General features: G+C 34.1%; 1 protein-coding gene across 1 annotated transcript in view; it reads right to left on the reverse strand.

Moving 5' to 3' along the window:
- Positions 1–228: 228 nt before the first annotated feature.
- The window catches only part of LOC133663544 (cGMP-inhibited 3',5'-cyclic phosphodiesterase 3A-like), a 72,190-nt gene continuing 59,096 nt past the window's right edge, over positions 229–13,322 (reverse strand). The window contains exons 14-15 of the mRNA XM_062068093.1: positions 2,722–2,989; positions 229–1,068 (exon numbers count right to left, since the gene is read on the reverse strand). Coding sequence (XP_061924077.1) covers positions 776–1,068; positions 2,722–2,989 — 561 coding nt within the window. The 3' untranslated portion in view covers positions 229–775. The remainder of the gene's footprint in view (positions 1,069–2,721; positions 2,990–13,322) is intronic.

Genomic DNA, 13,322 nt, shown 5'->3' on the forward strand with positions numbered 1-13,322 from the left:
ATTAGTTGGTTAAAATAAAATGTTGTATTATAACTTTATAAAAAGTTTCTCGCGCGCACGAGAAACTTTTTATAAAGTTATACTTTTTTTTTTTTAAATTTAAATTTTTTTTATTTTTTTTTCAGAGATACATGCCTAAAAAAAAAAAAAAAAGAATTAAATTTTTTAAAATGTTTTTTTTAGAACTTTATAAAAAGTTTCTCGTGCGCACGAGATACATGTCTAAAAATAAATAAATGAATAAAAATCCCCCATGTCCCTTTAGGGGCTCCGTAGGATTGTGAATGATAGGCAAAATTCCCAAAAAAAGTGCAGTTCCTCTTTAACGTCTTATACAGAACGCGTGCCCGATATAGCATTGTATTGTAAACACAACTGTGTATGTTTCCAGATGCAAAGTACGACCCGTTTTTTTTTCTTCCCCAACCTGACCGAGCCTCAGCGGAACCAGCTTTTTCCTGACTTTAACCCCATTGTCCGCCAGAGGAAGGGGCTCAGTAGCAAGGCAGTGTGACAGTGTATTACTCACCGATGGAGAGGGTTGGGTGAATGTTTGTGCATATACAGAAATATGGAGTACTACTTCAACATAAATTATTATGTTTTTTTTGTTTTCTTCTCTGTGTCCAGCGAGGTCACTTCTTTTGCTTCTTCCTGGTCAAAAACCCTGTTTTTGTTAGGCACAACTGAGCAAAAAAACCCTCTTCTACAGTGTCGTGTCAAAGTCATGTGCTGGCTAACATAGCGAGAGTTCGAAAAAAGGTTGTCGGTGTTATTACTGGGATTCCTCCTCTTTGTCACCTGCTGAGAGGACGTCCTCTTCATCTACAGTTGGCGTGTCGTCAGTTTGATCCAAACAGTCAGTCAACTCCTCCTCCTCCTCCTCCTCCTCGTCTCGGCTCGCTTGTTCCTCCTCTTCCTCGTGGATGGCCGTGATCGGGTCCTGGACCTCGGCCTCCTGGACTTCGGCGGCGATGACTCTCTTCCACATTTCGTGGTTCTCCAGGAGATGCTGCGTGATCTGGCAGAACACCGTCCTCCTGCCGTCCTTCTTCATCCTCTGCCTCTCTGTAAGACACAAATATGAAAGACACAAATCCACTCAGACCGAATTCTTCACTCACGCCAAACAAACGGAACAAACGCAAAAACAAATGTGACATCACGTTGCAGATCGGCTCAAACATTTGGCAGGGAAACAAGCACCCAGAGCTAGGGATGGGTACGGCTCACTTTTGAACAGATACTCAACAGTAGCAATTTTCGGTACTTTTTGTGTGAGTTAATAAACATTAATTGTTTTTGATAGTAAAATAACATTTTTATTGCAACAATAATAATGATTTAGGGATGGACTCTGTAATTTTTTGGTGTCCGCAGAACTTCTTGCCATAGACCAGGGCTGAGTAGGCTTAAAATATTTGGCCGGGGGCAGAAAGTCAACTGCATGTAAAGTTATATATATATATATATATATATATATATATATATATATATATATATATATATATATATATATATATATATATATATATATATATATATATATACACATATATATATATATATATATATATATATATATATATATATATATATATATATATATATATATATATATATATTTATATACGTGTATATATATATATATATATATATATATATATACGTATATATATATATATATATACGTATATATATTTATATACGTATATATATATATATATACGTATATATATTTATATACGTATATATATATATATATTTATATACGTATATATATATGTTTATATACGTATATATATATATACATATATATATATATATATACATATATATATATATATACATATATATATATATATATATATATATACATATATATATATATATATATATATATACATATATATATATATATATATATATATACATATATATATATATATATATATATACATATATATATATATATATATATATATACATATATATATATATATATATATATATATATATATATATATATATATATATACATATATATATATATATATATATACATACATATATATATATATATATACATACATATATATATATATATATATATATATATATATATATATATATATATATATATATATATATATATATATATATATATATATATATATATATATATATATATATATATATATATATATATATATATATAAAACCGGTGCTGCTGATTTCTGGATTTTGCTTCGCTGACAGCCACAATGCCAATATTTTCATTAAATGCATGCAAAAACACTTAAAAGGTGTGTTGTTTCTGCTATGGCGCCATCGTTTGGACGAGTTCCCTCACTGCAGGTGCTGCCGGGTGAATGTGAATTCCTGCTGTTTGAAGCTTTGAAGTGTCGTTCCGTCTTCTCGCCGTCCACAGCGTTTTCCACTCGTACGGATTCTTCATTCATCACTCAATTTTACAATATAACTAAAACAATTCTGACTTATTAGAGCGTCTGACGGTGTTTTCATGCATATTTGTACGTGCTACCGTCATGTAATGAAGCTAGCATCGTTAGCATTAGCTATAATGCTAACACGTTTAATGAGTGTCTGTGTTAGTATTATTGATTCACGAATTCCTCAGTAAATTCACAAATTGAATGTCAATTTTTAGCAGGTAGGACCACTGCGGTGCGGATGTGAGTAATGCAGACGTTTACATACGGGAAGAGTCCGAACCAGTCGAGGCGTCCTCCTCGACCGGGTCCTCCTCATCCTCCTCCGTATCGCCGGCCTCCTTTGCCTCGTCCAGCTCCATCTGCCCGTCCGGCGGGTCGACCCAGTGACCCGGCATCAGGGCAGCGGAGCCGTAGGAGGAGCAGAGGGGTCCCACTATATGAGTGATGAAGGACTCCTGGAGCTTGGCGAGCTGTGGTGCAGAGCGGTCCATGAAGGGGCTGATGGGAAGGCCCAGGCTTGCTTCCTCGTCACCCTGGAGGGGGAAAAAAAGTTAATATTTTGTTTACTTGACTCGCGAAAATGTTACACACAGTTTAGCCTACAGTATCTCCAGCCATGAATCATTTTAAACGGTTTTATTGTGTTAAATAGTTTACAAAACATGACTTACTAGGGTTGGGTACCTTCCACATTTGAACCGATACGGTACAAATTCCTGATACCTGGGAAAGTAGTTGTATTTGAATATTTCACAGTGAACTGATGATGATATCTCGGTTGTTATATCAGGTTTTCTTACACTGCCGAGTCTCATTTGCAAGTATGCAGTCGTTTCAGTTTGCCATTAAGTTGAATGTGTCAGCCTTGTCGTCCGTTGCGCCCTACAAAGTGTTAATACTGTAAGTGTTGTTGTCAGGAAAAATTGTATGTAAATTATCAAAAAAGTTCCCAGTCAACAGACAAGAGGCTGTCTTTGTTGTACCAAACCAAAGGCTTGTAAAATTCCATTGTGTACGATTGGTAGGAGACGGGAGGGGTTATCTATTTTGATCCAAGACCTGCCCAAGCTCGATCCAGGACCAGTCCAAGCCCGAGGCATCTTTTTTCTTTTGTGTTAATGTGACCGAAAACAATGGCTGTTCACATGTAAAACGCCTGCTTTTCTAATGGCCCAAATAGTTCACAGTAGCACTATACATAATCATAATACCAGGGCGTCCAGTGAGGGGCATTTTGTACTCCCTTGTCCCAGGAAGAATGCTTTGTGGAAATCTTTTATTTATAGATCTGTATCGCTCTGGAATAACCGGCCTCAAATTCTCACCGGCATTGAAAGTAAACAGGTTTTTAAAAACAAAGTAATATTTTATCTGAGTCTGTAAATTTGTATGCTCGTTGATGATTTTGTTTGGTTTTATATTGTGTAGTTATATTTATATGGTAATTATTATTCTGTGAATATAAATTGTTTGCTTGTTTTCTTTTTGATGCTTTTATTTTTTTCTATATTGTGTAGTTATAATTATATGCTTTTACTTGTAATTGTATTGAGTTGTGGACCCCAGGGGCAGCACGGTGGCAGAGGGGTTAGTGCGTCTGCCTCACAATACGAAGGTCCTAAGTAGTCGTGAGTTCAATCCCGGCCTCGGGATCTTTCTGTGTGGAGTTTGCATGTTCTCCCCGTGACTGCGTGGGTTCCCTCTGGGTACTCCGGCTTCCTCCCACCTCCAAAAGACATGCACCTGGGGATAGGTTGATTGGCAACACTAAAATTGGCCCTAGTGTGTGATTGTGAGTGTGAATGTTGTCTGTCTATCTGTGTTGGCCCTGCGATGAGGTGGCGACTTGTCCAGGGTGTACCCCGCCTTCCGCCCGATTGTAGCTGAGATAGGCTCCAGCGGCCCCCGCGACCCCGAAGGGAATAAGCGGTAGAAAATGGATGGATGGATGGATGTGGACCCCAGGAAGACTAGTGGGATCCTTAATAAAAAATCAAAATCAAATCACATACCCCCCATTCCTTTAGGAATATCCGAATAATAGAGGAGACGTGAACCTTTTTTTCGTTAGAGCGTGGGCGACACTGTAAGAGGTTACAGGTCGACACGTTTCTCCTCGATTGAGCCAAATTGAATCCTGTCTGTTTAACTGGTTGCTTCTTGTCTTGTTTAATAGATGTCATCAGTGTTTGAACCTGACAATTGTACTTATTATTTACTTACTTATTACTTATTGTTGTTCCGTGCATCTTAGTTGTAGTTTTCATTGCCAAATTCGGAGGTGTTGAAACCGCCATGTAATATCGCTGATGCTATTTAGTAGCATGAGTTTGGCAAATTCGATGTAAATTAGCACATTTTGAGAAGCGGAGCCTTACTTTTGAGCGCTTTCTTTGTCGGTATGAAACATTATAAAATGACATAAAGGCTACAAATGCGTTCTTTTGCCCGTCACGTGCTTGAGCCGGTCTTAACGTAAAACAAAGGTATCAACACATGGTACCGTTTGATTTTTTGTGATTAGTCACCAACTAATGACGATTGTATGCACTTTTAGACTACATTTGTTTAGTTTCCCGTGCTTTTTTCCTACTGTTTTATACACTTTTCTTACCCATGATCCTTAAATTTTGGTACGTTTATATTAGAGTACACGGACTCTATCTAGTGGCACATCAAATAATCAATTAAATATCAAAACACAATGTTACTGTTCAAACTATGTGTAATTCAACAGTGGCCAAAATATTAAATATATTTGTTAATTAAAACCTCTGCCTTGTTTTTAATGAATATTTAGGCCTATTTCGGTACTGTATTTTTAATGTTGGTCATTATGGTGTTTTCTGAGGTGGTACTTGGTGAAAAAAGTTTGAGAACCACCGCTGTAAAGCATCTACAAGTTTCTGAAAATGTAGTGTTGATATTATTACTATTAATATATTATTTGGTAAAATGTAAATGTCACAGTGGTGAATAGTCGCGGTTGTTGATGTGATCCCAGGATGCAGAAAAGGCGGGCGGTGTGCAAACAGAAGGTCCTTTTATTAGATGCCAAGCAGAGTATCAAAAATAAAGAGCACCGCCGTGGGACATGCAGTCAACCACGGGTGAAAATGGAAAAGATGGCAATAAAACTAGAACATGAGTTATTCAGCTGAGTGACAATGTGTGTGTGGGGGGAGGGGGGTTACTTTGGAGTGTATAGAAGGGTTTAGAGAATATTGTATATTCAAAATTAAGGGATAAGCGGTAGAAAATGGATGGATGGAATAAAAAGACTTATGAAAAAAGGAGGAAAAAACACAAAAAGAGGTAAAAAAAAAGAAAGAAAGAAAAAGATAGAAAGAAAAAAGTTAAAAAAGTTTAAAAAAATAATAATAATGAGTTATTCAGCTGTGACTCGGTGGGTTGGGGGTATTTTTGAGTGTACAAAAGGGTCAAAAGGGTATTGTATATTTTTGAAAATGAACTAAAAAAAAATCTTTGAAAAAAAAAAAAAGGACAAAAAAGAAAAAAGAAAACAAAGAAGAAAAACGAGAAACAAAGAAAAAAGAAAAATAGAAAAAAAGACGAGTTATTCAGCTGAGTGACTGTGGGTTACAAAAGGGTTAAAAAGATATTGTTCATTTTTGAAAATTAATAATGAGACCTTCGAACAAAAAAGGACAAACAAAGGAAAAATATAGAAAGAAATCATTTTTGAGTGTACAAAAGGGTTAAAAAAAAAAACTTTGGAAAAAAAAAAAGAAAAAAAAAAAAGAAGAAAAACAAAGAACTAAGAAAACTAAGAAAAAAGAGAAAAGTAAAATAGAAAAAAAGACAACGAGTTATTCAGCTAAGTGACTATGTGGGCTGGGCGAGTTATTTTTGGACCATACAAAAGGGTTAAAAAGATATTGTACATTTTTGAAAATTAATAATAAGACCTTTGAACAAAAAAAGACAAAAAAAGAAAAAAGAAAGATTTTTTGAGTGTACAAAAAGGGTTCAAAAGGGTATTGTATATTTTTGAAAATTTACTTAAAAAAAACTTTTGAAAAAAGAAAAAGAAGAAAAACGAAAAACTAAGAAAACTAAGAAAAAAGAGAAAAGTAAAAAAGAAAAAATACAACGAGTTATTCAGCTGAGTGACTATGTGGGAGGGGCGAGTTATTTTTAGACCATACAAAAGGGTTAAAAAGGATATTGTAAATTTTTTCAAATTAATAAAAACACCTTCAAAAAAAAAAAAGGCACAAAAAAAGAAAGAAAAAAAGGAAAAAAGAAAAAGATAAGTGACTACGTGGGAGCGGGGAAGTTTATTTTGGAGCATACAACAAGGTTAAAAGGATATTGTACATTTCTGAAAATTAATAAAAAGATATTTGAAAAAAAAAGGAAAAAGAAAGAAAAAGAACAAAAAAATAAAAAAAAATAACAAAAAAAAATAACAAAAAATAAAACAGATATGTAACTATGTGGGAGGGGGGACGTTTACTTTGGAGCGTACAAAAGGGTTAAAAGGATGTTGTACATTTTTGAAATTAATACAAAAAACACCTTTGAAAAAAGGAGGTAAAAAAGACAAGAAAATGAAAGAGAGCAACAAACAGGAAAAGAGATGCAAAACATGAACGACACAACCAAGGTGTGTGTTCCACAATGCACCAACACAGGCAAATATACCCTATCATAAGTAATTGTCCACAGGTGAGTCTCCTCATCACCAGCCTGAGACAGGTGTGTCCACAAAACACGTAGGAAGTAGCGCCGACACGCACACAAAAACAAATGAATCCTAACAAATAAGAACCGCCATTTACATACCAATCTTATTTTTCTGGCACCCCTACTACCGTATTTTTTTCTCCCATACCCTGCATTGTCACTATAACGGCATCTGACCTTCCTTCGTTGTTTCCTCCGCAGGGCGTAAAGTTTCTGACGCGTCCGTGCCCTGTTCGACATTTCAAAATAAAACGTCGTCACATCTACGGCACTTGCTGACCATTTACGACAGTTACTGCCACTTTACGACACCCAAACTAATATAGCAAAATACCAAATATACAGTCATTTAAGCTATGGCTGTATATTGAGAAGCATGATATGTAAACATAAAAAATCTGCGTAATTATGTCCGAAATGGCTCTAACCGTCACGTTGCACCAATTGCACTCGAGCTCCCTTCCCGGTTGAGAAGTTGGCGTAAAAATGAGACGTCGGTCCTCGTTGCTCCGTATTAGGACACTTTATTTACCCACAATTCTGTTTGCTCGCGGCGGCCGCAGCCGAGCGTTGCATTTATCCATCATGAGGGTTGCTAAGGCCACGTGCACCTCTTTACATGGACGCGTGTGTGCGCTGCAGATGTCACGGTTGCCATAGCGATCCCCGACGTGAGGCGGTAATAGAAAACACGATATCTCGTATGTTTTGTTTTTTTTCTATTAAAGATATTATTGCAAATACAACTGGCGGGTAAAAAGTCAGTGTTCAAAAACAATTTAAAAAAATACTAAAAATGAGGGGTATTTTATTTCTACTAAGCAAAATTATCTGCCAATAGAACAAGAAAATTCGGCTTGTCAAGACTTTCCAAAACGATAAAAAAATTTAAAAAAAGAGGGGTATTTTATTTGAACTAAGCAAAATTATCTGCCAATAGAACAAGAAAATTCAGCTTGTCAATACTTTCCAAAACAAGAAAAAAAAATACAAAAATGAGGGGTATTTTATTTGAAGTAAGCAAAATTATCTGCCAATAGAAGAAGAAAATTCGACTTGTCAAGAATTTCCAAAACAAGGAAAAAAAATACAAAAATTAGGGTTATTTTATTTGAACTAAGCAAAATTATCTGCCAATAGAACAAGAAAATTTGGCTTGTCAAGACTTTCCAAAACAATAAAAAAAAAAAAAAAATGAGGGGTAATTTATTTGAACTAAGCAAAACGATCTGCCAATAGAACAAGATAAATCGGCTTGTCAAGACTTTCCAAAACCAGAAAAAAAATACAAAAATGAGGGTTATTTTATTTGAACTAAGCAAAATTATCTGCCAATAGAACAAGAAAATTCGACTTGTCAAGACTTTCCAAAACAAGAAAAAAAAAATACAAAAATGAGGGGTATTTTATTTGAACAAAGCAAAATTATCTGCCAATAGAACAAGAGAATTGGGCTTGACAAGACTTTCCAAAACAAGAAAAAAAAACCCAACATGAGGGGTATTTTAATTTGAACTAAGCAAAATTATCTGCCAATAGAACAAGAAAATTCGGCTTGTCAAGACTTTCCAAAACAAGAAAAAAAATACAAAAATGAGGGGTATTTTATTTGAACTAAGCAAAATTATCTGCCAATAGAACAAGAAAATTCGGCTTGTCAAGACTTTCCAAAACAATAAAAAAAAAAAAAAAAAGAGGGGTATTTTATTTGAACTAAGCAAAACTATCTGCCAATAGAACAAGAAAATTCGGCTTGTCAATACTTTCCAAAACAAGAAAAAAAAATACAAAAATGAGGGGTATTTTATTTGAACTAAGCAAAATTATCTGCCAATAGAACAAGAAAATTTGGCTTGCCAAGACTTTTCAAAACAAGAAAAAAAAATACAAAAATGAGGGGTATTTTATTTGAACTAAGGAAAATTATCTGCCAATAGAACAAGAAAATCCGGCTTGTCAAGACTTTCCAAAACAAGAAAAAAAATACAAAAATGAGGGTTATTTTATTTGAACTAAGCAAAATTATCTGCCAATAGAACAAGAAAATTTGGCTTGTCAAGACTTTCCAAAACAAGAAAAAAAAAAAATGCAAAAATGAGGGGTATTTTATTTGAACTAAGCAAAATTATCTGCCAATAGAACAAGAAAAATTTGGCTTGTCAAGACTTTCCAAAACAATAAAAAAAAAAGAAAAAAAAAAGAGGGGTATTTTATTTGAACTAAGCAAAACTATCTGCCAATAGAACAAGAAAATTGGGATTGTCAAGACTTTTCAAAACAAGAAAAAAAAAATACAAAAATGAGGGGTATTTTATTTGAACTAAGCAAAATTATCTGCCAATAGAACAAGAAAATTCGGCTTGTCAAGACTTTCCAAAACGAGAAAAAAAAATACAAAAATGAGGGGTATTTTATTTGAACTAAGCAAAATTATCTGCCAATAGAACAAGAAAATTCGGCTTGTCAGGACTTTCCAAAACAAGTCAAATTAGCTAACCTCAATGAACCCACAAATACCTTAAAATAAGTATATTCTCACTAATAACAAGTGCACTTTTCTTGGTAGAAAAAGAAAAAAACACCTTTTTGCTCAATATGTTGAAAAATATTCTTAAATGAAGTAAATGCTAGTGCCATTATCTTGACATAATTATTTTTTTTCATGCTTGAAGTAAGAAATTATTACTTTAAAAAAGTAGTTTTATACTTGTGAGTGTTGATGACACAGCTTTGCAACAGTTGATATTCTAGTTTCAAGCATGTTTTTACTCAATATAGGTCATCAAATCTCAGCAACAAGCTGTAATATCTTACTGAGATCATTTAGGACCAAAACACTTAAAACAAGTAAAACACGACTAGACTAAAAGTGAACTGGCTACAAAGTAAACAAAAACAGAATGCTGGACGACAGCAAAGACTTACTGCGGAGCAAAGACGTGCAATGTACATCCGAACATGACATGACAATCAACAACAATCTGTAATATCTTACTGAGATGATTCAGGAACAAAACACTTAAAACAAGTAAAACACTCTAACATAAAATCAGCTTAGTGAGAAGAATTATCTTTTAGACAGAAAATAAGCAAATATCACCCTTATTTGAGATATTTCATCTTACTTAGATTTCAGTTTTTGCAGGAACGACACATCGTGGCGAGGCTGAGCGATGACGATGTTTTTGTTGGGGGGCGAAAAAGACTGACGAAGAAGGCGCGGCCATGTTTAAGGTACGACTCAGTCTTTTCGTTGACTGTCATGACGGCGTACAGACGACCGTGTTCATGTTTTCATAATTAAAGCCAGGAGAAATCAGCATATTCAATTACTGGAGTCGTGGTTAATATTCATTCATGCAGTATTTTTCAAGAAGCTAGGTTAAAATGACAATATCACTCATTTGTTTTTTTTTTATATTAGTAGAACGCTGAAGTAGCTTATTTCCTGGAAATAAATAAATGTATCTCTAAGTATTAATGGTGTGGAAATATCATGCGTTAGCCTATTTTTTCGTAATTTAGTTGTAATTGACGTCCAGCATCAGACATTCCATTACATCATCAACATCTATTGTCTACACTAAATGTCAAAATAATATTTTTTTTCTTTATCTGCCCTCGGGCAGGAGAGACACAGTGCAATAAAAATGCCGGACAAACAGATTTAAGAACACATTTTAGCCGAGAGCAAGAGTGTCGCTGAACACGAGGCATAAAAAAGAATGGACATGTGAGCTGTGTGCTTGGTTTTATGTATTTTATGTATTATTTGTATCTATTTATCTTAGGACTATTTTCTTATGTTTTTTTGTGTCATTATGAATTTGCACTAAATTAGTTTGCTTGCAATTTCGTTGTGCAATGTACAATGACGATAAAGATCTATTCTATTATATTCTATTATATCCCAACAATGGCACCCAAAAAAGGGGGGGGGGGCGTGAGAGGCAATAGCGTAATACAGGGGTGTCCAAAGTGCGGCCCGGGGGCCATTTGCGGCCCGCAGCTAATTGTTTACCGGCCCGCCACACATTCTGGAAATACTATTGTAAAAATAAAAAACAACATTAAAAAAAGTGGAATGAGGTGAAATCTAACGAGAAAAAGTTTTTTTTCTTCTTTTGTCTTTCTTTCTTTTTTTGCCATTGCTCAAAAAAAAAAAATAATGACAAAAAAATCCATGTTATAATGAATTATTTTCAGGACTCCAATTACTTCAAATATTTCACTTTAAAATGTTTTATGTGGTAAATATTGCATATATTGTGTAGTAGCCAAAGTTTTCTTTGACAAAAGCGCATAAAACAAACAAAATAATTGTCCCAGCATAAAATGGACAGATATATCTGAAGTTGATCTCGTAACTTAAGTGTTGAAAGTAAAAGAAAAACCTAATAAAAATATATCACTTTATGAGTGGGGCACCTTTTGAATCCCAAATATATTTAGTGATTTTTTATTTATCTTTTCACTGTGATTACTAGAGATGTCCGATAATATCGGTCTGCCGATATTATCGGCCGATAAATGCGTTAAAATGTAATATCGGAAATTATCGGTATCGTTTTTTTAAATTATCAGTATCGTTTTTTTGTTGTTGTTGTTTTTGTTGTTTTTTTTATTTTATTTTATTAAATCCACATAAAAAACACAAGATACACTTACAATTAGTGCACCAACCCAAAAAACCTCCCTCCCCCATTTACACTCATTCGCACAAAAGGGTTGTTTCTTTCTGTTATTAATATTCTGGGTCCTACATTATATATCAATATATATCAATACAGTCTGCAAGGGATACAGTCCGTAAGCACACATGATTGTGCGTGCTGCTGGTCCACTAATAATACTAACCTTTAACAGTTAATTTTACAAATTTTCATTAATTACTAGTTTCTATGTAACTGTTTTTACATTGTTTTACTTTCTTTTTTATTCAAGAAAATGTTTTTAATTTATTTATCTTATTTTATTTTATTCATTTTTTTAAAAAGTACCTTATCTTCACCATACCTGGTTGTCCAAATTAGGCATAATAATGTGTTAATTCCACGACTGTATATATCGGTTGATATCGGTATCGGTTGATATCGATATCGGTAATTAAAGAGTTGGACAATATCGGCATATCGGATATCGGCAAAAAGCCGTTATCGGACATCCCTAGTGATTACTCAAAAATATCAAATAATTAAAATCAATGGTGTCCTGCATTATTGATCTTTTAGGGCTCTAATTACTAAATACTGCATATTTCAGTTTTACTATAAAAAAAAAACTAAGTTGTTTTTGACAGTAAAACCATAAAACATTTTTTTTAATTTGTATTACTTTATATCAACTTGAAGTTGATATAGAGATTTACTGTAAGCGTTAAATAATTTAAAAAAAATAATAATCTGATTTATTTTTAACATTTTAATGACTGAGACCCTTTATGGTCCCCGGGACCCCTAAAGGTAAAATAAATAAAAAAATCCATATATTTTGTTATGGTTTAAAAATGAAAAATATCAAAATGGCCCCCACATGCTTTAATTTTTCCGTGTGCGGCCCTCAGTGGAAAAAGTTTGGACACCCCTGGCGTAATAGCATTTTTAATGTTAGTAAATAACTATCTTGATGAAAAAATGAATATTAACTTGGAAGGGGTGGGAGTGTGAAAAACATTCTGTTGGTGTGACAGAAAAGGCAGTGGAACCTCGATTTACACATTTTTTTGGTTCTTGAAAAGGGTTTGTGAATCGAAAAGTTCGTACAGTAAAACAAATGTCTTGAATAATTGGTTCCAGCCAGGAAAAAAGTCCACGTTTTAATGGAAGTTTGTCTACTCTGAACACGATGTAAGTATCATACAAACATATCAAGGAGCTGATGGAGCAACTTTCTCTTTATCAACAAGCCAAAACAACAACGACCTGCTGCTGTCCTCTGTACGCACACACACAGAAAACCCTTTGAAGCCCTCACAAACCATCAGAAATCACTTTAATTAATATACTTTAACGACGATATTGCTACAATATTAAATCTTTAAAAAATAGTTAAATTCACCTACAATAACACCGGCAAAGGAGGAGATGACGAAAAGAAGCAAGGGTTGCGCGTGTGCGCGCACTTGAAGAGGCGCCGCTGAACGAGAGATAGCTCTCC

This window comes from Entelurus aequoreus, linkage group LG13 (genome assembly GCF_033978785.1).
Source record: "Entelurus aequoreus isolate RoL-2023_Sb linkage group LG13, RoL_Eaeq_v1.1, whole genome shotgun sequence".
In the NCBI taxonomy this organism is placed as follows: Eukaryota; Metazoa; Chordata; class Actinopteri; order Syngnathiformes; family Syngnathidae; genus Entelurus; species Entelurus aequoreus.